The following is a 24,301-nucleotide window of genomic DNA, read 5'->3' on the forward strand; positions in this document are numbered from 1 at the left end:
GGGCGAGCAGAGGGGAGGGAGCGAGCAGAGGGGAGGGAGCGAGCAGAGGGGAGGGAGCGAGCAGAGGGGAGGGAGCGAGCAGAGGGGAGGGAGCGAGCAGAGGGGAGGGAGCGAAGAGGGGAGGGCGCGAAGAGGGGAGGGCGCGCAGAGGGGCGGGCGCGCAGAGGGGCGGGCGCGCAGAGGGGCGGGCGCGCAGAGGGGCGGGCGCGCCCTGTGCCAGGCAGGAGATGTATACACGGCATACAGAGGAGCGGGCACGCAGAGGGGAGGGCGCGAGCAGAGGGGAGGGCGCGAGCAGAGTGGAGGGGCGCAAAGAGGGGAAGGGGGCGCAAAGAGGGGAGGGGGCGCAAAGAGGGGAGGGGGCGCAAGAGGGGAGGGGGCGCGCAGAGGGGAGGGGGCGCGCAGAGGGGAGGGGGCGCGCAGAGGGGAGGGGGCGCGCAGAGGGGAGGGGGCGCGCAGAGGGGAGGGGGCGCGCAGAGGGGGGGGGGGGAGAGGGGGCGCGCAGAGGGGAGGGCGCGCAGAGGGGAGGACGCGCAGAGGGGAGGACGCGCAGAGGGGAGGACGCGCAGAGGGAGGACGCGCAGAGAGGGAGGGAGCGAGCAGAGGGGAGGGAGCGAGCAGAGGGGAGGGAGCGAGCAGAGGGGGGAGCGAGCAGAGGGGAGGGAGCGAGCAGAGGGGAGGGAGCGAGCAGAGGGGAGGGAGCGAGCAGAGGGGAGGGAGCGAGCAGAGGGGAGGGAGCGAGCAGAGGGGAGGGAGCGAGCAGAGGGGAGGAGCGCAGAGGGAGGGCGCGTAGAGGGGAGGGCGCGTAGAGGGGAGGGCGCGTAGAGGGGAGGGCGCGTAGAGGGGAGGGAGCGCAGAGGGGAGGGAGCGCAGAGGGGAGGGAGCGCAGAGGGGCGGGCGCGCAGAGGAGCGGGCACGCAGAGGAGCGGGCACGCAGAGGAGCAGGCACGCCCTGTGCCAGGCAGGAGATGTATACACGGCATACAGAGGAGCGGGCACGCAGAGGGAGGGCGCGCAGAGGGGAGGGCGCGCAGAGGGGAGGGCGCGAGCAGAGGGGAGGGCGCGAGCAGAGGGGAGGGCGCGAGCAGAGGGGAGGGCGCGAGCAGAGGGGAGGGGGCGCGCAGAGGGGAGGGGGCGCGCAGAGGGGAGGGGGCGCGCAGAGGGGAGGGGGCGCGCAGAGGGGAGGAGGCGCGCAGAGGGGAGGGGGCGCGCAGAGGGGAGGGGGCGCGCAGAGGGGAGGGGGCGAGCAGAGGGGAGGGAGCGAGCAGAGGGGAGGGAGCGAGCAGAAGGGAGGGAGCGAGCAGAGGGGAGGGAGCGAGCAGAGGGAGGGAGCGAGCAGAGGGGAGGGAGCGCAGAGGGGAGGAAGCGCAGAGGGGAGGGAGCGCAGAGGAGCGGGCGAGCAGAGGGGAGGGAGCGAGCAGAGGGGAGGGAGCGAGCAGAGGGGAGGGAGCGAGCAGAGGGGAGGGAGCGAGCAGAGGGGAGGGAGCGAGCAGAGGGGAGGGAGCGAGCAGAGGGGAGGGAGCGAGCAGAGGGGAGGGCGCGCAGAGGGGCGGGCGCGCAGAGGGGCGGGCGCGCAGAGGGGCGGGCGCGCAGAGGAGCGGGCACGCAGAGGAGCGGGCACGCCCTGTGCCAGGCAGGAGATGTATACACGGCGTGCTTACTTATTCAACATATGGTAGACGGTAATCTGCACGGCTCGGTCATTGGACAGCAGGAGCGGGGTCAGGGTATTCAGCAAGCTCTGCACGCCGTCAGACAGGCTGCTCTTCTGTCCAGCTACAAACTTGGCCGGGAGTTTGTGGTTCAGCAGCTGCTCCTTTGAAATGAAGCACAAAGCGTCGCCCAGCGACTGCAGGACGGAGGTGTGATGAGAAAGGTCCGAAGCCTTCCTCTCCCCTGGGAACAGAAGATATAAGAAGGTCAGGAGCCGCTCACCAGGTGTCTTCCTAAAAAAAGATGAACATAACACGGCACTCGCCAATCTTCAACGCTTCTTTTATTAATCCAAACTGGATTTTCTAGACAAGGACTGCAGCAGACTCCCTCCCTCCCCCCAATATTGTGGCACGTTCGCATCACCAATGACGCTTCATCTGGTGCCTCACACAACTCTCTAACATAGAGTGAAAACATACTCAAATATAAAAGTGCAACATTTACAAATATATTAAATAAGTGTAATAAATAGCAGATTACTGAAAACGAGAAAACAAATCGTTCATCATTGGAACAAGAGCCTCAGTGTGCTTGATATATAGGGCTGCTATTTTCTTGTCTTCAGTAATCTGAAATTTATCACATGTACTTATACGCTATAGATTAAGATTTGATAATAGTGTCTTATGTTTTTTTTGTGAAAATAAAATAGTCTGTTGGAGTGTTCTGTGAGGCACCAGATGAAGCGTCAACTAGTGCGAAACAGCTGTCATTCCGCACTAGGAGGAGGGAGCACGTTCCAGTTAAAGTCTAAAAAGTCCTATTTGGATTATCAAAAGAAGCATTGTAGATTTGTGGGTGCCATGTATATTTTCATCTTGCAAAGATATCTTGTGTTTCTGTGAACTCTTTATAACACTGAACCCTGTGATAACCACTTGCTGTGACTGGAGGCCGCACTGACATTGGGATTCTGCTGTCCTACACTGGTTTCGCAGTGCCGACCTGTCTGGTGTACAGAACACTTTCACCATATGTTACATGGCAGACAGGGTAAATGGTAATATGACAGTATGTTCTGATGGGTGAAATAAAAACATTAATTATCATGGACACGATGGGCCTTGGAGAGCTCACAGTGCATGGCAAACCTTGTGAGAGGGGTTCCCAGGATATGGCGAGTGTTGTGAAGGGGATGGGAGGGCTTCCAGTATTTAGAGTCTTGTGAGGGAGGGAGGGTTCAAGGTATACAGCAAGTCTTGTGAGGAAGCGGGGTTCCCCTATACAGTGATTCTTGCAAGGGGGGTTTCCCGGTATACAGTGAGTGCTGTGGGAGCGATGGGGGTGGGGAGAAGTTCCTGGTATACAGCAAGTAAAGTGGCGAGAGGGGGGTTCCCGGGATACGGCAAGCATTGTGGGGAGAGGGGGCTTCCCGGGATACGGCAAGTATTGTGGGGAGAGGGGGCTTCCCGGGATACGGCAAGCATTGTGGGGAGAGGGGGCTTCCCGGGATACGGCAAGCATTGTGGGGAGAGGGGGGTTCCTGATATATGGCAAGTATTGTGGGGAGAGGGAGGTTCCCGGGATACGGCAAGCATTGTGGGGAGAGGGGGGTTCCCGGGATACGGCAAGCATTGTGGGGAGAGGGGGGTTCCCGGGATACGGCAAGCATTGTGGGGAGAGGGAGGTTCCCGGGATACGGCAAGCATTGTGGGGAGAGGGGGCTTCCCGGGATACGGCAAGCATTGTGGGGAGAGGGGGGTTTCTGATATACGGCAAGTATTGTGGGGAGAGGGGGCTTCCCGGGATACGGCAAGCATTGTGGGGAGAGGGGGGTTCCTGATATACGGCAAGTATTGTGGGGAGAGGGGGGTTCCCGGGATACGGCAAGCATTGTGGGGAGAGGGAGGTTCCCGGGATACGGCAAGCATTGTGGGGAGAGGGGGGTTCCCGGGATACGGCAAGCATTGTGGGGAGAGGGGGGTTCCCGGGATACGGCAAGCATTGTGGGGAGAGGGGGGTTCCCGGGATACGGCAAGCATTGTGGGGAGAGGGGGGTTCCCGGGATACGGCAAGCATTGTGGGGAGAGGGGGGTTCCCGGGATACGGCAAGCATTGTGGGGAGAGGGGGGTTCCCGGGATACGGCAAGCATTGTGGGGAGAGGGAGGTTCCCGGGATACGGCAAGCATTGTGGGGAGAGGGGGCTTCCCGGGATACGGCAAGCATTGTGGGGAGAGGGGGCTTCCCGGGATACGGCAAGCATTGTGGGGAGAGGGGGGTTCCCGGGATACGGCAAGCATTGTGGGGAGAGGGAGGTTCCCGGGATACGGCAAGCATTGTGGGGAGAGGGGGGTTTCTGATATACGGCAAGTATTGTGGGGAGAGGGGGCTTCCCGGGATACGGCAAGCATTGTGGGGAGAGGGGGCTTCCCGGGATACGGCAAGCATTGTGGGGAGAGGGGGGTTCCTGATATACGGCAAGTATTGTGGGGAGAGGGAGGTTCCCGGGATACAGCAAGCATTGTGGGGAGAGGGGGGTTCCCGGGATACGGCAAGCATTGTGGGGAGAGGGGGGTTCCTGATATACGGCAAGTATTGTGGGGAGAGGGGGGTTCCCGGGATACGGCAAGCATTGTGGGGAGAGGGGGGTTCCTGATATACGGCAAGCATTGTGGGGAGAGGGGGGTTCCCGGGATACGGCAAGTATTGTGGGGAGAGGGGGGTTCCCGGGATACGGCAAGCATTGTGGGGAGAGGGGGGTTCCCGGGATACGGCAAGCATTGTGGGGAGAGGGGGTTCCCGGGATACGGCAAGCATTGTGGGGAGAGGGAGGTTCCCGGGATACGGCAAGCATTGTGGGGAGAGGGGGCTTCCCGGGATACGGCAAGCATTGTGGGGAGAGGGGGGTTTCTGATATACGGCAAGTATTGTGGGGAGAGGGGGCTTCCCGGGATACGGCAAGCATTGTGGGGAGAGGGGGGTTCCTGATATACGGCAAGTATTGTGGGGAGAGGGGGGTTCCCGGGATACGGCAAGCATTGTGGGGAGAGGGAGGTTCCCGGGATACGGCAAGCATTGTGGGGAGAGGGGGGTTCCCGGGATACGGCAAGCATTGTGGGGAGAGGGGGGTTCCCGGGATACGGCAAGCATTGTGGGGAGAGGGGGGTTCCCGGGATACGGCAAGCATTGTGGGGAGAGGGGGGTTCCCGGGATACGGCAAGCATTGTGGGGAGAGGGAGGTTCCCGGGATACGGCAAGCATTGTGGGGAGAGGGGGCTTCCCGGGATACGGCAAGCATTGTGGGGAGAGGGGGCTTCCCGGGATACGGCAAGCATTGTGGGGAGAGGGGGGTTCCCGGGATACGGCAAGCATTGTGGGGAGAGGGGGGTTCCCGGGATACGGCAAGCATTGTGGGGAGAGGGGGGTTTCTGATATACGGCAAGTATTGTGGGGAGAGGGGGCTTCCCGGGATACGGCAAGAATTGTGGGGAGAGGGGGGTTCCTGATATACGGCAAGTATTGTGGGGAGAGGGAGGTTCCCGGGATACGGCAAGCATTGTGGGGAGAGGGGGGTTCCCGGGATACGGCAAGCATTGTGGGGAGAGGGGGGTTCCCGGGATACGGCAAGCATTGTGGGGAGAGGGGGGTTCCCGGGATACGGCAAGCATTGTGGGGAGAGGGGGGTTCCCGGGATACGGCAAGCATTGTGGGGAGAGGGAGGTTCCCGGGATACGGCAAGCATTGTGGGGAGAGGGGGCTTCCCGGGATACGGCAAGCATTGTGGGGAGAGGGGGGTTCCTGATATACGGCAAGTATTGTGGGGAGAGGGGGGTTCCCGGGATACGGCAAGCATTGTGGGGAGAGGGGGGTTCCTGATATACGGCAAGTATTGTGGGGAGAGGGGGGTTCCCGGGATACGGCAAGCATTGTGGGGAGAGGGGGGTTCCCGGGATACGGCAAGTATTGTGGGGAGAGGGGGGTTCCCGGGATACGGCAAGCATTGTAGGAAGAGGGGGGTTCCTGATATACGGCAAGTATTGTGGGGAGAGGGGGGTTCCCGGGATACGGCAAGCATTGTGGGGAGAGGGGGGTTCCTGATATACGGCAAGCATTGTGGGGAGAGGGGGGTTCCTGATATACGGCAAGTATTGTGGGGAGAGGGGGGTTCCCGGGATACGGCAAGCATTGTGGGGAGAGGGGGGTTCCTGATATACGGCAACTATTGTGGGGAGAGGGAGGTTCCCGGGAGACGGCAAGCATTGTAGGAAGAGGGGGGTTCCTGATATACGGCAAGCATTGTGGGGAGAGGGGGGTTCCTGATATACGGCAAGTATTGTGGGGAGAGGGGGGTTCCCGGGATACGGCAAGCATTGTGGGGAGAGGGGGGTTCCTGATATACGGCAAGTATTGTGGGGAGAGGGGGGTTCCCGGGAGACGGCAAGCATTGTGAGGGGGAAGGTTCCCGGTATGCGGCGAGTCTTGTGGAGTGTCACTGTTATGTAGTGGTTAGTGCCTGCAATATATGGTCCAAGGAAGGGCAACGGGTGAACAGAAGATGGGCACAGACTGGCGCAGAAATGAGCCGCTATAGCACAAGTCGCTGAATGATTACTCCTGCCTGTAATAGAGAAGTGTCAGGGCACCACCACTTGCGGGATATGGAGCAGTGCAGTCACTGACCGGTCAGGGAGCCCATCTATTGTAAGCACCCACCTTTGGGCATGTGGGCATCAGAATAGACCCTAGATCAATGGAAGAAGGTGGTCAGGAGAAACAAAACTTTGGGCCTTGGCATTCATGTGGAGGTTAGTGTGACACGTTCCAATCATCTAACTCATGCACCCCTTCATGGTTGACACCGATTCTCCATGCTGTCTGACAATAGGCATTTAAAGTGAACCTACAATTATTTTTTGACTCCTAGTGTCTAAAACAATCTGTTTTGACCACGTCGAACTCGCCCCGAGTGTACGTCTCAAGAAAATAGAAAGCTTCGATATTTTCAGAAGTTATACAAGAAGTACAGTGGGAAGAACAGAGGTGTGTGGAAGTGGCACGTGGCACTTGTGCGTCTGTTGCATTACGTCATACTGTGCACATTTACCTGCTATTTTTACCAGCATAGGTAAGAGTAAGCCGTGGATTCCTTCAGAGAAGAATTCCTTCCACTCGGAGATAAGATTTGCGGGCAGCGTCTCGGCAGCGCTCGTGGTGACAGATTGAAAGTAAGCAGATAAATCTGCAGCCAGGTTGCAACTTACGCAAGCGAATAGCCGGACCAGTGGTACGGGGTAGAGCGCCGAGCTCTCGCACGCAGTCTAAGAATGCATAGAAAAAAGGGATATCTGATTAGAGCATAAAAATGACTTTAATATGTAGACATTTTTCCGGCTTATCTTTAATAGCAGTAACCTGCAAGGCATTACACTTCAATGAGTAAAATCAAAAATAATCTTCGTAATGCCTTCCAGAGAAATAAAAAATAAATAAATAAATAATTGTGACCTAAGGATCTGCATTGATGAGGAATAGTTATGCGTAAAAAGCAGTGCTAAATCTTTTATCGGGGCCTAGAGATACTTTATCAAGTTACTTTAAAGTTTTAAAAACTTTTGTCAGTCAAACACTCCCCTCTAGTGGCAGACTGCAGTAACTGCAGGAGCTCGAAGGAAAAGCAAAAACTCCCCCCTGAGCATCGCACAAAATCATTTCCTGGTAATAGTCATAACATTGCATAAATCACAAGAAATCTTGGACATCTAGGGATTGCTCACGTCAGATGCAATCAGACTTTTCATAAAGGTATTTAGGATTCTGACAGAGAGGTATGAACCGCGGACATTTATATTAAACATCTGCCCGGCTCTGACACCCGATCAGTCTTCTATACATGAAAAAGGTCTCTATCTACAGGATAAGGGATAATTTGTTGATCGCTGCGCTCTATAAAGTTGATATCATCTGGGTACAGCTCTGCAAAGTGAGATTTGAAAAATTAAAAAAAAAAAATAAAAAAAATTAAAAAAAAAAGTCGCAGAAAAAGCCACAAAGTCACTCAAGAAGGAAGTAAAAAGTAGAAAAACATCTCTAGACGGAAATATATAAAAATGTGCCAAATTTATCAAGTGCTCTCATAAATCTGATCTCAGAGTATGTACACTTTAAAAAAGTTGTAAAATAAAATAAGAGTTGTAAAGTTTTTGAAAAAAAAAAAAAAAAAAAAAAAAAATACACCCACTCACTATTCCCCACCGATCAAATGATAAAAATGGAGCAGCCCCAATTGTATTTTTAATTAATAGTATTATTTTTTTTATTTTTTTTGTCTCATAACATTTTCTGATGGTGTAATTTTTTTTTTCAAGGTCAGGTCAGGTCAGGTCACCACTTTAAGGAATATTTTCCGTATAAAAGTTATCCTCCCAGTTTGCAGGAATAGGGGCAGCCAGTATGGCCGCTATCACAGCTTCTTTAGACCCCTAAATAACAGGTTTATGTAGTTTTACAGGGATTTATTTCCTTTCTCGAACTTCTGCATAAGAGTCCGTGTATCTGGGGAGTCGGGAATCTTTGGATTTGTCGCATCCAGAAAGGCATTTCTTATTTTTTTTTTTAGCCAGGAGAGTTAATCTGGTAGTAAATCTGGAAGACACGAGACCTCGCAGATCAGGGAAGTCACTGGGATCTAGAGACTCCTGGCCCATCTGTATACTTTGAGGATAACCCTAATGTGCAGCTCCGTCCCCACTCATATAAGGCGGTCTGCCCCCCTCACCTCTAACCAGGCCAACATGGAGCACATGATGAAATCCCACTCTGTATCCCCCAAGGAAGGTGACGCAGGAGCAGAGAACTTCAAGAGAAGTGAGAAGAATCTGATCATTTCAATGTTCAGTCCAACGACATCCAGACCAACGTCGGCCATATTACTGCAAACACAGCAGGAGATAGTGATATAATGTATGACAGACATACTGGAGAGATACACTTCACCCCAATGCATAACCTCAATAACATTCAGCCCTATTGCCCCCCAGTGTATAACCTCACCCCCCCTGCCAGTGTAGAACATCCGGTCCCATTGACCCTGGTATATAAAATCCGTCCCCCAGTGTATAACCCAGGGCTGTGGAGTCGGAGTCATGTAATCGTTGTACATTTTGGTGGAGTCGAAATCAGAGTCGGTATAAAATGGACCGACTCCAACTCCTAAAATATATTATAAATTGGGTAGAGTAGTTTGTGGGGAATATTTTTTCATAAGAATTTGGGAAAATTATGAAATGTCCTATAAATGTCTGTCCTATTCCTGATCTGAGGGTCTGGACTTTTAGCGGAGATGAATCTGCTACAGTAAATTTATCACTTACACATGAGGCGTGTATGAGGGAGTCGGAGTCGTTGACATGGAAATTGAGGAGTCGGAGTTGGAGGTGTGGCTCCGACCTGGTATAACCTCCGGCCCCTCGCCCTAGTGTATAAACTCCGGTCCCTTGCCCCCTTCACGGTGTATAACATCCAGCCCCATTGACCCTGGTATAAAACCTCCGCAGCCTCCCTCTCCACCCCCAGTTTATAACCTCTGGCCCTTCGACCCCCAGTGTATAACATCAGGCCCCTTGCCCACAGTGTATAACATCAGACCCCATCACCCCCCGCGTATAACCTCCGGCCCCATCACCCCCCGCGTATAACCTCCGGCCCCATCACCCCCAGCGTATAACCTCCGGCCCCTCGCCCCCCCAGCATATTACCTCCAGCACCTTGCCTTTGGTTGTATAACCTCTGGCCCCTCGACCCCCAGTGTATAACATCAAGCCTCTCGCCCACAGTGTATAACCTCCAGCCCCTCGACCCCCAGTGTATAACATCAAGCCTCTCGCCCACAGTGTATAACCTCCAGCCCCTCGCCCCCTAGTGTGTAACCTCCGGCCCCATCACCCCCAGCGTATAACCTCCAGCCCCTCACCCCCCAGTGTATATCCCCCGGCCCCCATCACCCCCCGCGTATAACCTCCAGCCCCTCGCCCCCTAGTGTGTAACCTCCGGCCCCATCACCCCCAGCGTATAACCTCCAGCCCCTCGCCCCCCAGTGTATATCCTCCGGCCCCCATCACCCCCCGCGTATAACCTCCAGCCCCTCGCCCCCTAGTGTGTAACCTCCGGCCCCATCACCCCCAGCGCATAACCTCCAGCCCCTCACCCCCCAGTGTATATCCTCCGGCCCCTTGCCCCCCCAGCATATTACCTCCGGCACCTTGCCTTTGGTTGTATAACCTCTGGCCCCTCGACCCCCAGTGTATAACATCAAGCCTCTCGCCCACAGTGTATAACCTCTGGCCCCTCGACCCCCAGTGTATAACATCAAGCCTCTCGCCCACAGTGTATAACCTCCAGCCCCTCGAACCCCTAGTGTATATTCTCCGGCCCCCATCACCCCCCGCGTATAACCTCCAGCCCCTCGCCCCCTAGTGTGTAACCTCCGGCCCCATCACCCCCAGCGTATAACCTCCAGCCCCTCGCCCCCCAGTGTATATCCTCCGGCCCCTCGCCCCCCCAGCATATTACCTCCGGCACCTTGCCTTTGGTTGTATAACCTCTGGCCCCTCGACCCCCAGTGTATAACATCAAGCCTCTCGCCCACAGTGTATAACCTCCAGCCCCTCGAACCCCTAGTGTGTAACCTCCGGCCCCATCACCCCCAGCGTATAACCTCCAGCCCCTCGCCCCCCAGTGTATATCCTCCGGCCCCCATCACCCCCCGCGTATAACCTCCAGCCCCTCGCCCCCTAGTGTGTAACCTCCGGTCCCATCACCCCCAGCGTATAACCTCCAGCCCCTCGCCCCCCAGTGTATATCCTCCAGCCCCATCACCCCCAGCGTATAACCTCCAGCCTCTCGCCCCCCAGTGTATATCCTCCAGCCCCATCACCCCCAGTGTATAACCTCCGGCCCCTCGCCCCCCAGTGTATAACCTCCGGCCCCTCGCCCCCCAGTGTATATCCTCCGGCCCCATCACCCCCAGTGTATATCCTCCGGCCCCATCACCCCCCGCGTATAACCTCCAGCCCCTCGCCCCCCAGTGTATATCCTCCAGCCCCATCACCCCCAGCGTATAACCTCCAGCCTCTCGGCCCCCAGTGTATATCCTCCAGCCCCATCACCCCCAGTGTATAACCTCCGGCCCCTCGCCCCCCAGTGTATATCCTCCGGCCCCATCACCCCCCGCGTATAACCTCCGGCCCCTCGCCCCCCAGTGTATAACCTCCGGCCCCTCGCCCCCCCAGCATATTACCTCCGGCACCTTGCCTTTGGTTGTATAACCTCTGGCCCCTTGACCCCCAGTGTATAACATCAAGCCTCTCGCCCACAGTGTATAACCTCCAGCCCCTCGCCCCCTAGTGTGTAACCTCCGGCCCCATCACCCCCAGCGTATAACCTCCAGCCCCTCTCCTGCCGTCTGCTATTACTAAAGTGACAGATCGGCCGGTGGTGCAGAGATCACTGATACCAGCGCGGTCCTGTAATAGGAGGCACCGGTGTAACAAGTCCAATCATGACATTTCTTCCTCCTGAATCTTCTCCATCATCTGTGAATGATATTACTGAGAAGTGGAAGGAGCCGCAGCAACTCAGCCATGAAGTGGAGACCCCGTAATGTTACAGAGCGGGGGGCCGAGTGCTGAGGAGCAGAGGGTAGAAAAGTCCCCACCGCTCTGCTGACCCCATAACTGCCGAGTCCAGATCTCCTGTGGTATAAGTATAACATGAGCACAAGCACTGCGCCCCTGCCAGGAGCTTCATGGCAGAGCAACTGCATGCAGCCGTACATCACCAAGCACAATGTGGAGGACATGACATGGCTATGGCGTGGCCTCACCTGCTGAACAGGAAGACGTCCTCACGACTGTTCTTCCATGTCAGAATTATCTTCAGGATTCCAGGAAAGACTTCGGGAGAAGGAGCAGACTCGGTCTCCAGACATGAATTGATAATGGCTAAAAAACCAAATCCTCCTACAGGAAAAGATGATGATGTAAGTGTATGGCTACAGCGAGGAAGACGCGAACTGAAAGGGAAGGAGCGCCTCATGCTACCGTCACGTATAGAGAAACACTGAAGTTTGCTTCTGCACCCCTCTGCTGGTCACATCGCACCTCCTAAACGCCCTCCCTGGCACAGTTTGTGTGATTCTCTATTTATGCGACACAGTTCAATATCTTAAGTCTAGATTAGCAACTCAAAGGGGAATGGTGGTCCACATAAATTATCACCCTCCTCCTGGATAAGTGATACATTTGTGTGGGGTTCCACAGTTGTGTGGATGGTCGTGAATGCGTCCCGCAGCTTTATTTACAAGGTGGTCTTGGCTGAGTGTACATGGCATAGTGAGTTTCTGCCGGACTGATATGGCAGAGGCTTAACTGGATGAAGAGTAAAAAGATCAGGAGAGTTGGGCGACCCCCTGAGATATTAGATGACTTGGCTGATCTTTATTTATATGGTTGTTCTCAACATTGATCTTCAGGGTTGCACCACTCCTCTGCCTTCCCACTTCCTGCTTGCCGGTGGAGTGGTGCGGCATCACAACCTTGCAGGTCCAAACTGTCCAAGCCAGGGCAGCTTTGTCTTTGGAGCGTCGGAGGGGCGCTAAATCGATACGGCCAGCTTAAGAGTGGTGCTTTACGAGCTCTATGGAAAAATAATCTTTGGAGCTCTACACTCCTTGCCTAGGAGACCTCCAGCGCTGGCCGGTAACTTAGGCAACACGACGTAAACTATACAATTAAGAATCCCTCCATTCTTAAGAGAGCTGCAAAGTTGATCTTTGGACTTATAGAATGGTAGAGCACAGACAGAATGGGTCTCTGAGCAGAAATGCACATTGATGCCATGGTCTCGCCACCCTCCCACATAACTTTGTAACCGATAGTCATCATTACTAAGCATGGCTATGGGGGGCTTACTGACCGTCTATACAGGACACATCCGTCACGGCGCAGGACATAAGGCGGGAGACAAACTGGATGATCAGAGACTCCTTCTCATCGGTGTGTAAGAATGGGGACAGGCACTGGACGGTGTGCAGGCTGCCCGGGGTCACTGGATAGTAACTACACAGGGACAGAAAACATCTTTACTGCCAACAAATAGCTGTGCAATCAATGGGAGAAATGACATATCAGACCATTCATAATAAGATCACTGGGGAGGGATTCACCTCCGAGACCCCCAATGATCCACAGAAAAAAGGGATCTGACCACCTGGCCACCATCTCCAGTAAAGCATCAGGACTGTGTTACTGCCGTGAGCACAGCGTATCCTGTGGTGGTGTAATATGTGCCGCCATATGGTGCCTCTGTACAGTGCAGTATTAAAGATATTCTCTAAGAGATGCAACGTCACGCACATGGCATCCGGAGACATTGAGGAACAACAGGATTTGTAAGTCTGGAAGTTATCCTCTATAACTTATTGATATCTAGGGGTCTGACTGCTGGGACCCCCAATGATCCCAAGAACAGGGCTCTGTAATGCCCTTGTCTGAATGGAGCAGAGGTCTAGATTGTGCATTTCGGCTCCATTCATTGTCTATAGGACGCCCAGAAATAGCAGAGCGCTGTAATCGGATCCAGCAATCGCATAGAGAATGAATGAAGTGGAGGTGCTCGACCTCTGCATTATTCTTACAGGGGGGCTCTTCTTGGGATCAGTGGTGGTCCCACACACAGCGAGTGAGCCTTAGAATATCAGATAACTTGGTACAAAGCCTTTAAGTCTACAGCTGCCATATTAAAGCTCTGCTTAGTACCGTGAAATGGTCGTGTTCTTGAGCTGGCAACATTAATCGTAGGCTACGTTCACACCACGATTTACAGCGTCTGCTTAACATGCGAGCTGGGAAAATCTCCCGGCGTATACATGTTACACAGGCTGTGATGAAGCGGTGGCATCCGACAGCAGTACACGTCTGACTGCAGGATGGAGGAGCCGGGTTACCACGCTACTCTATACCTTCCTTGTTATGTTTACAGCCAGACATTTTTTTTGGGCATCCGGACATGGAGGATATGGAACAAAAATCAGAACCATATGGCATATGGACACTTTTAGAATGTAGGTGAGAAGCTTTCTTAGCACCGCGAACATATATTTTCAGGGGGAAAAAAAAAACCTCAGAACCAATAGGATCCGAGATGATGATGAAGAGGGTCTGGATGTGAGTGAACTAAGACACTACAAACTTCAGATTCTAAAAGAACTCAGAACTTCCGCACCACTTCCTGCTTGCCGGTGGAGTGGTGCGGCATCACGGCACTGCAGGTCCAAACTGTCCAAGCCGGTGCTGCTTTGTCTTTGCAGCGTTGGAGGGGCCAGCTTCAGGCAAAAGGCAAAAATTAGGGAGTCGAGAAAACCCCAAAAGTCCTTTATTTTATAGGATGTTGGATGAGCGGTGACCTAATTACAGCGAAACCACCCCACACCCCGGTTTGCAATAGGAAAAGACCACCCACCTCTGTGTGCTCGCCGTCAGCCGCTTCAGATCATCGCGCCCCGGATTGCTGACATGGATAAACTTATGCAGAGTCAAGGACCAGATTGCTCCACTTGCTAATGACCTGTCGGTGAGAGGAAATCGGTGATAATAATTTACGGGGTATAAAAAGGATCAGGATCTGGAATAAAGATCTGGCAGCTGTCGGTGATTTACTGTAGGAAGATCAGAGACGTTTCCCCCCAGTGAGTCACCTGGCGTAGAGCAGATCCAGCAGAGCAGAATGACGGGCAGCGAGCTCCTTCACTCTTTCGTGGGTTATGTCCATTGCGTTCAGCACAGTGCGGCACTCGCTGATGATGGCTGGCGGTCGCTGCAGCTCCTCGCACCACTGCAAGCTGTACAGCATCTCTGCAACTGAACACACGGGAAATCACAGGAATAATGGGAATACGTCACATAAGCAATGAGAGACCCGCATCCGTCTCCAAAGCAAGTTTCCCCTGACCCTCATTCCACTTGTTGAAGCTGCTGCGTCTGTCTCTTTCCATCCTGAAAATAACGGGGCTGCAGGACATCATTCTCTCTCAAGCTCAACAGCCAGGAAATGTCAGGAAAGGCCCTGTGCAGCGTACCCCCTACCCCAGCTGGGAGAAAACAGAGAAGGGGATGCAATGCTGAATCAGCACTGCGGCATCACTATTTTCAGGAGCCCTGAAGTATGACCCTCCCCCTCCCATCATAAAGGGATACTAATAATAAGAAGAATTTTATTTATAATTAAACTCCTGGTCTCAGCTCCAACATCCCGCAGTGGTCACTGTCGGCAAGGCGCCCCCAATGTCCAAGCTATTTCTATATTTTCAAAATACTTCACAAGTATTTTTTTGTCAGTTTCCACCCCATATTTCACCCCTGAATGAGATAAGTTGTCTTTTAGCGGAGGAATGTCAGCAAGGAAAGGCTTAACGCTTAGCCGTATCTCCTCGGTCTATCACCAGGCGACGTGCAAGATAAATGAAGTGTTCCGGAAACTGGGAGTGGAAGGGAAAAAAAAAATGCTGATTGACCGGGCGACCTCAGTACAGATCTGCGCTTCTCCCGTACATTACATTGAGACGGCTGGAAAAAAGTCTGATGTGTGGGCGAAACAATCCACAATGTTCCCGGAGCGTTCCAGCTGGACCATTAATGGACTTTAATTGGCTTTCTTCTAAACATAAGTCATTCCTGGCCTACATTCGGGATGAAGATTTTGGCATCGACAAAAAAGGGAACTCCAAACATAAGAAAAAAAGTAAGAGTGTCGAAAGAAAACGAAGGGATGGAATAAGAGCTGGTTATTGCCTCTTACCGGCGACATTCATCGTCCTCTCGGTGTCCTCGTCTTTCGATAACGCGTCATTCTCCAGCGCTCGGAAAGCCATCTTGCTGAGCAGGGCGGCCGCGCAGAGGTGGTGAGGAAGCCAAGATTTAGGGAATGATTTATGATCCGTCTCAGATGTTTCCGAGTTCATGCTTAGTCGGCCGTCCAAGAGAGGTTTGCTTGACCACTGTAACAGAGCAGAGCCTTCACAATAATATCACCGCCCTGACACCGAGCAGGGGGAGAACTATGGAGGGTGCGGAGGTAGCAGTGACACCCAGGTCCCGGAGGGGGGCCAACGGTCTCTCTACAACCATGGTGTGATATTAGTACGGACTGACCTGTCCCGGGAGGCTCTGGCGCATCTTCTGCCACCTGTCGTCACCTGGCATCATTCTGGACACGTGCTCGGCCAGTATATGAGAGGCGGATGGACCAGACTGCAGAATCTTGTCGTGCAAGTTATCGACAGCGACGATAAGTGACTGTAGGCTGAAATCATAGAGTGTATTTATTTATAAGTGACAAGCAGGGGAATGTAAATTAGCCTAAAATTGCATTGGGGGTGTGTCAAGATATCAACACACCCCCAATGCACTTCCAGGGTAATTTGCATGTTGCTACAAATCAGAATTTCCCAGCGCTGACTCGTTCTATGAGCTATTCAGCCACTAGTCTTATTAGTACAATTGTCCTGTCAAGTTCAAGTAATCCTTATGTTTTTCCACTTTCAGCTAATCCTTGTCCACAGGCGCAGATTACTTTACAAAAAAAAGCACTTTACTCACCCACCTGGATTCAGCGGAGAGTCTCAGCAGTTGCTCCTGGTGTCTATTATTGTCGGCAGCGATGATGTTACTTTCACAGCACTGCAGTCAATCACTAAGCTCGGCAACTCTTGAGTGGCTCGTGCTGTTTATAGTTTATCGATTGGCTGCAGCGCTGTCAACGTGACGTCAGCACTGCAGACAATAACAGACACTGGGAGCAGTCGTGGAAACTCAGCGCTAATAACATTTACATCATAATTGCTTGTATGTGGAAAAGTGAATGAAGCAAGACCTCACCGATCCTCCGCTAGTCTCTACTTCCGATGACTGTCCACAGCGGTGCAGACTCCTTTGGCGATTGGCTGCAGCATTCATGTCCCCATCTCAGCATGTCATGGCAGCAGCAGGAAGTAGAGACCGGCGGAAAGCCAAACAGCATCGGAACAGTACTATTTTAAGTGCTGGCATTGGCGCAATCACACCTGGTACCAACGTTTTGAACCTTTTTTGATGCCAGAAAACCTTTTTCAAGACAGATTGTTTTCAAAGAATGACAACAGCTCTGCAGCGACCCTGATCAATCCTGTACACACCAAGCCCGGCTCTAAGCTGAGGATTCGCTGGTACAGCAATAGTCTGTGAGCAAAACAGCCGAGACTTCAGACTGATACATTGTAACAAACTACCAGAACGGTTTTAGCATCTGCTCAAGCATAAAATAAAATAAAAAAAAAGACTGATAAAAGTGTATTCACGACTCAGCTGCGAGCAGCGCTGCTTGTATCATTTCTGCAAAGAAGCGCAGATCTTGAAAATAGCGAGGACATTAAACAAAGTTTATTAGAACGTCGTAGAACTTTTCATTTCTTCAGCGTTTAGTCCTTTTTTTTCCCTCTTTGTTAAATTTGCTTCAATGTAAATCCCAGTAACAGCCCTTACCTCCGAACAGTCAGATGTGACGCCTCGAGCTGATCCTTTACCCACTGGGCAGAGCGATTCAAGAACGTGCTTCCCTGGGGGACATTGTGGAATTGGTGGACCAGGGAATTCAGTCCTGACGTCCATGTGTGCTTCAGCTTCAGCAGTAACGCTTCTAATGGGAAAAGGAAATGTGCACCATGAACGCACATATCAGAGGTTACCTCTCAGCTGCTGTATTCTCAAGTGTGGGAGATATTCCCTCTCCATAACTTCCCGAACGCCGGGGGTCAGACTGCTGGGACCCCGCACGCATCCCGAGAAACGGTGCTCTGAAGAGCCCTGTGTGAATGGAGCGGAGGTCAATCATTGGAGAAGTGCAGTGATCACTGACGATGACCAGGAGAAAGAAGCCTCAGAGCAGCTCTTGCAAGCCGTACAACATGCCTCCATGCCTAAGAGACTGGCCACCACTGATACTCTACAGAGTTGGCTAGTAACCTAGACAACAAGCCATGAACAAGCTTTCAATCCTGACTCCAATGATACAAGTTGGGTGTTCGAATCCTGGGGAGAAGAATGAGCTATCTCCTGATAAATAGACAATCCCTTTGTTGTTCACAATGGAGACGATTTTAAATAAGAGGTAAATTGCAAAGTTGTTTTTCACAAGCACTTCGATTTATAAAGAGAGTTTGGCTTAGCGCAGGGGTCTCAAACTCAGCTGGGCATATGGGCCGCACAAGGAAAAACATTTAATTTGGGGGGCCGCATTATTTGCATGACAAAGTGACATTTTTAGTGATACCATTTTATTTTCTATACACCTTTTGAACTAGTCCTCATCTTGCAGACATGGTCTCCCATCCAGGTCCCCCATATTGCAGACATGGTCTCCCCTCCAGGTCCCCCATATTGCAGACATGGTCTCCATATTGCAGACATGGTCTCCCCTCCAGGTCCCCCATATTGCAGACATGGTCTCCATATTGCAGACATGGTCTCCCATCCAGGTCCCCCATATTGCAGACATGGTCTCCATATTGCAGACATGGTCTCCCATCCAGGTCCCCCATATTGCAGACATGGTCTCCCCTCCAGGTCCCCCATATTGCAGACATGGTTTCCCCTCCAGGTCCCCCATATTGCAGACATGGTCTCCCATCCAGGTCCACCATATTGCAGACATGGTCTCCCATCCAAGTCCCCCATCCAGCAGACATGGTCTCCCATCCAGGTCACCCATATTGTAGACATGGTTTTCATATTGCAGACATGGTCCCCCATCCAGGTCCTTAAGTTGCAGACATGTCCCCCATCCAGGTCCCCATGTTGCAGACATGACCCCCATCCAGGTCGTCGTCCCCCATACTGCGCACAGGGCCGCCCCCCCCCCCATACTGCGCTCAGGGTTCAAGTCCCCCCCCCCCCCCCATACTGCGCTCAGGGTCCCCGTCCCCCCATACTGCGCACAGGGTCCCCGTCCCCCCATACTGCGCACAGGGTCCCCGTCCCCCCATACTGCGCACAGGGTCCCCGTCCCCCCATACTGCGCACAGGGTCCCCGTCCCCCCCCCATACTGCGCACAGGGTCCCCGTCCCCCCCCATACTGCGCACAGGGTCCCCGTCCCCCCCCATACTGCGCACAGGGTCCCCGTCCCCCCCCATACTGCGCACAGGGTCCCCGTCCCCCCCCATACTGCGCACAGGGTCCCCGTCCCCCCCCATACTGCGCACAGGGTCCCCGCCCCCCCCCCATACTGCGCACAGGGTCCCCGCCCCCCCATACTGCGCACAGGGTCCCCGCCCCCCCCCATACTGCGCTCAGGGTCCCCCCCATGCTGCGTTCAGGGTCCCCGTCCCCCCATACAGCGCTCAGGGTCCGTCCTCCCCATACTGAGCACAGGTCCCCTGTGCTGTATTTCACATGACAGGGTAAAAAAAAAAAAAAAAAAAAAAGATTCTCACCTGTCCTCCGTTCTCTCGGCGTCCTTTCTGCACCTGTGGCCCGCAGGCACAGACCCTGTAACGATCGTGGCTCTCTCCAGCAGCCGACGACATGTAATTCAATGTATTTCCGCGCAGAGACCGGCTCTACATACGCCGCTGCGCTGGGACGGAGACGTCAGTTGCTGGCCTCTGATAGGCCGGTGGCTGACACTGGTATTGCTGTGCAGAGAGCCGGTCTCTGCGTGGAAATACACTGCATTACAGCGCTGATGTCGGCGGCGGCTGGAGAGCCGCGATCGTTACGGGGTCTGTGCCTGCGGGCTGCAAGAAGCAGCCGGAGGGGCCGTATGCGGCCCGCGGGCCGGGTGTTTGAGACCCCTGGATTAGCGTTTAACTCCAAAAGTCAATTTTGAATTTGTTAAACCTATTACTTTAATAGCAGAAAACTCCTAAAGGAGTGATGCTATCCATTCTCCAATGATTACACTTTCCTGCTGGTCTCCGTTTACCAGTGATGTCCAGATGACCGCTGCAGCCATTCACTGCCCTTAGAAGTATAGTGATGGGCTGCGGTGGTCATGTGTGGGGTCATGATGTGCCATCATGGGAACCTGGTAAACAAAAACGGAGGGAACCAAGGAAGCGTTTGCAGGGAGTTATTACTGGGTCTTTTTTTTTTTTGGGACTAGAAGTGCCACTCCTCAATGATGGCCGTAGTGGGGGCTACCTGATAAATAGGTGGTGTCGGAGGGTTGGGCACAAAGCTGGAAAATGGCGAGAAGCAGGTCCTCGGCTGACGGCATCTGCAGGCAGTCTTTTACAGAGCTGAAGAAGTTGGAAGCCACGTCGCAGATGAAGGACACGGAGTGCTCGACGTCGCCGGCCTCAGAGAGGTCTTTGGCTCGTGCCAGCGCCCAGTGCAGCTTATCGATTATCTTCTCTACGTAAACTTCTGCAATCAAAGACTCTGAAGAGTAAAAACACAATTATTATTAAAATATATACGAGGGAATGGCAGCCCGGCTGTCACATACCATATATAATAGCGAGGCTGAGAAGAAGAAGCGAAGGTTCCACTCACCATTCTTGACGTTCTCGGAGAGCACCAGACTGAGCAGAGCCCATTTATCGCTGCAGTCCGGCTCTTGTTGCCTCGTCCGATCTATTAACCCCGTGCTGCACAGATCACTTGCCAGAGAGATCAGTTTGTCACCTAGAATATCGCCTTTCAGCCAGTCACAGATCAACGAGTGCTTGGCAGAATCTGAACAAGCCTGAAAGAAGAAAAGAAGACCGGCGACAACGTGACATTCCTGTTAAAAAGCAGAAACCTGACCGGCTGACCGAATGCTGGACGGATGGGGCAGCGTCTCCAGCTCTTATCAGACAGTGAACATAGAAACAGAGCTACTAAATCTCAGGCTAAAGGGACAGAGCCGATCAGAAATGAAGAGGCCGATCGCTTGCTTTTTATGTAATCGAACACCAGGCGAAATGATCAAGTAGCAAAATTAGCTGTTTGCTGGGGGTCTTGTATTAAAACAGTCATCCATTAATGAAGGACTCCAGCTTTGAGACCACCCCAAAAATAAAAATCCATGCCCCACTGCCAGATGTGCAGAATACATGAAAAACTTGGCAGATGGATGATTATTTTGTGCCATATACAACTCCATATCCAAAAAGCCATGGCTAACCTCAATGCGCCTAAAAGGGGGCAAATGAATTGGGACCGAGAAATCCCCATTGGTGAAGAGTTTACTATCTCTTCCCATGTTTGCAGAGGTTAACACTGTTTTTTTGTTGATTTTCCCCTCACATACAGTATGTTACTTTGATTTCTAAGTACCTGGTACTACCTGTGATAGGGGAGGGGAGGCTGCCCTGTGATTATATACATACATACATATACATACACACACACCGTATATACTCGAGTATAAGCCGACCCAAATATAAGCCAAGGCATCTAATTTTAACACAAAAAAACTGGGATATAAGCTGAGGTTGGGAAATGCCGCAGCTACTGGTAAATTTCCCCATCCTGGAATGCATGGACCCCCTCATCCCCAATCCTGGAATGCATGGACCCCCGTGTGTCCTGGAATGCATGGACCCCCGTGTGTCCTGGAATGCATGGACCCCCGTGTGTCCTGGTATGCATGGACCCCCGTGTGTCCTGGTATGCATGGACCCCCGTGTGTCCTGGAATGCATGGACCCCCGTGTGTCCTGGTATGCATGGACCCCCGTGTGTCCTGGAATGCATGGACCCCCGTGTGTCCTGGAATGCATGGACCCCCGTGTGTCCTGGAATGCATGGACCCCCGTGTGTCCTGGTATGCATGGACCCCCGTGTGTCCTGGAATGCATGGACCCCCGTGTGTCCTGGTATGCATGGACCCCCGTGTGTCCTGGTATGCATGGACCCCCGTGTGTCCTGGAATGCATGGACCCCCGTGTGTCCTGGAATGCATGGACCCCCGTGTGTCCTGGTATGCATGGACCCCCGTGTGTCCTGGTATGCATGGACCCCCGTGTGTCCTGGTATGCATGGACCCCCGTGTGTCCTGGTATGCATGGACCCCCGTGTGTCCTGGTATGCATGGACCCCCGTGTGTCCTGGTATGCATGGACCCCCGTGTGTCCTGGTATGCATGGACCCCCGTGTGTCCTGGTATGCATGGACCCCCGTGTGTCCTGGTATGCATGGACCCCCGTGTGTCCTGGTATGCATGGACCCCCGTGTGTCCTGGTATGCATGGACCCCCGTGTGTCCTGGTATGCATGGACCCCCGTGTGTCCTGGTATGCATGGACCCCCGTGTGTCCTGGTATGCATGGACCCCCGTGTGTCCTGGTATGCATGGACCCCCGTGTGTCCTGGTATGCATGGACCCCCGTGTGTCCTGGTATGCATGGACCCCCGTGTGTCCTGGTATGCATGGACCCCCGTGTGTCCTGGTATGCATGGACCCCCGTGTGTCCTGGTATGCATGGACCCCCGTGTGTCCTGGTATGCATGGACCCCCGTGTGTCCTGGTATGCATGGACCCCCGTGTGTCCTGGTATGCATGGACCCCCGTGTGTCCTGGTATGCATGGACCCCCGTGTGTCCTGGTATGCATGGACCCCCGTGTGTCCTGGTATGCATGGACCCCCGTGTGTCCTGGTATGCATGGACCCCCGTGTGTCCTGGTATGCATGGACCCCCGTGTGTCCTGGTATGCATGGACCCCCGTGTGTCCTGGTATGCATGGACCCCCGTGTGTCCTGGTATGCATGGACCCCCGTGTGTCCTGGTATGCATGGACTCCCGTGTGTCCTGGTATGCATGGACCCCCGTGTGTCCTGGTATGCATGGACCCCCGTGTGTCCTGGTATGCATGGACCCCCGTGTGTCCTGGTATGCATGGACCCCCGTGTGTCCTGGTATGCATGGACCCCCGTGTGTCCTGGTATGCATGGACCCCCGTGTGTCCTGGTATGCATGGACCCCCGTGTGTCCTGGTATGCATGGACCCCCGTGTGTCCTGGTATGCATGGACCCCCGTGTGTCCTGGTATGCATGGACCCCCGTGTGTCCTGGTATGCATGGACCCCCGTGTGTCCTGGTATGCATGGACCCCCGTGTGTCCTGGTATGCATGGACCCCCGTGTGTCCTGGTATGCATGGACCCCCGTGTGTCCTGGTATGCATGGACCCCCGTGTGTCCTGGTATGCATGGACCCCCGTGTGTCCTGGTATGCATGGACCCCCGTGTGTCCTGGTATGCATGGACCCCCGTGTGTCCTGGTATGCATGGACCCCCGTGTGTCCTGGTATGCATGGACCCCCGTGTGTCCTGGTATGCATGGACCCCCGTGTGTCCTGGTATGCATGGACCCCCGTGTGTCCTGGTATGCATGGACCCCCGTGTGTCCTGGTATGCATGGACCCCCGTGTGTCCTGGTATGCATGGACCCCTGTGTGTCCTGGTATGCATGGACCCCTGTGTGTCCTGGTATGCATGGACCCCTGTGTGTCCTGGTATGCATGGACCCCTGTGTGTCCTGGTATGCATGGACCCCTGTGTCCTGGTATGCATGGACCCCTCATCCCCAGTCCTGGTATGCATGGACCCCTGTGTCCTGGTATGCATGGACCCCTGTGTCCTGGTATGCATGGACCCCTGTGTCCTGGTATGCATGGACCCCTGTGTCCTGGTATGCATGGACCCCTGTGTCCTGGTATGCATGGACCCCTGTGTCCTGGTATGCATGGACCCCTCATCCCCAATCCTGGCATGCATGGCCCCCTATGACTGCATACAAGAAAAAAATAAACACTTCTACTCACTTTACTTCCCTCTGTTTCAGACTGCGTCCTGTTCTGCCAGCAACTGATCTCAGCATCTGAGCAGCACATGACGTCACTGCCATGTGCCCTCAGACGCTGAGATGAGCTGAGAGGATATTCACTCCTCTCCACGCCGGCACTATGGGCATGGAGAGGAGTGAATATTAATTTTCTTTAATAGCGTCCACAGTGTCAGTCGCAGCTGCCGGCTTCCTGCTGCGGCTCAGCGATCCTGTGTGCCCGCTAAAAAGAGAATGAATATTCACTCCTCTCCACTCCCATAGTGCCAGCGTTGAGAAGAGTGAATATTCATTTTCTTTAGCAGCGGGCACAAGTGGTAGCTGCAGCAGCCGGCTACTGCCTGTGCACCACTCCTCAGCCACCACAACCCCCCACCGCCTTCAACAGCCGGAATGTAAGTATATACTGGAGTATAAGCTGAGGGGGGCTTTTTCAGCATAAAAAATGTGCTGAAAAAGTCAGCTTATATAAGGTATATATATTTACATACATACATATATTTTTTCAAAAGAAAATATGAATGAAAAGCACAAGTAACTCACCTTCTGAATGATGTAACGGAAAACATGCCACTGAAAACCCATCTGTAGGAGAGAACAATGAGGGATGTGATATTAACCAGTCTTAATCCTAAATTATATATACATTTACCTTTGTGATGTGGAGACTTTGTATTAAAACGGGCTGTCCAGTGAGGATAAGCTATCATATATGCCACACATGTCAAACTCTGGCCCGCAGGGTGATTATATTTGGCCTGCAGCGCCCCGTCATTATACTGTAT

General features: G+C 53.6%; 1 protein-coding gene across 1 annotated transcript in view; it reads right to left on the bottom strand.

Annotated features, from left to right (window-relative positions):
* Positions 1–24,301, bottom strand: part of LTN1 (listerin E3 ubiquitin protein ligase 1) — a 76,483-nt gene that overhangs the window by 21,476 nt on the left and 30,706 nt on the right. The window contains exons 11-23 of the mRNA XM_073668295.1: positions 24,060–24,101; positions 20,241–20,433; positions 19,887–20,126; positions 17,230–17,383; positions 15,862–16,012; positions 15,509–15,707; positions 14,409–14,571; positions 14,174–14,278; positions 12,629–12,771; positions 11,538–11,673; positions 8,433–8,586; positions 6,762–6,975; positions 1,662–1,896 (exon numbers count right to left, since the gene is read on the bottom strand). Of these exons, the coding sequence (XP_073524396.1) occupies positions 1,662–1,896; positions 6,762–6,975; positions 8,433–8,586; positions 11,538–11,673; positions 12,629–12,771; positions 14,174–14,278; positions 14,409–14,571; positions 15,509–15,707; positions 15,862–16,012; positions 17,230–17,383; positions 19,887–20,126; positions 20,241–20,433; positions 24,060–24,101 (2,129 nt within the window). The remainder of the gene's footprint in view (positions 1–1,661; positions 1,897–6,761; positions 6,976–8,432; positions 8,587–11,537; positions 11,674–12,628; positions 12,772–14,173; positions 14,279–14,408; positions 14,572–15,508; positions 15,708–15,861; positions 16,013–17,229; positions 17,384–19,886; positions 20,127–20,240; positions 20,434–24,059; positions 24,102–24,301) is intronic.

This window comes from Phyllobates terribilis, unplaced genomic scaffold (genome assembly GCF_046119375.1).
Source record: "Phyllobates terribilis strain yellow unplaced genomic scaffold, ASM4611937v1 Scaffold_2__4_contigs__length_985480577, whole genome shotgun sequence".
In the NCBI taxonomy this organism is placed as follows: Eukaryota; Metazoa; Chordata; class Amphibia; order Anura; family Dendrobatidae; genus Phyllobates; species Phyllobates terribilis.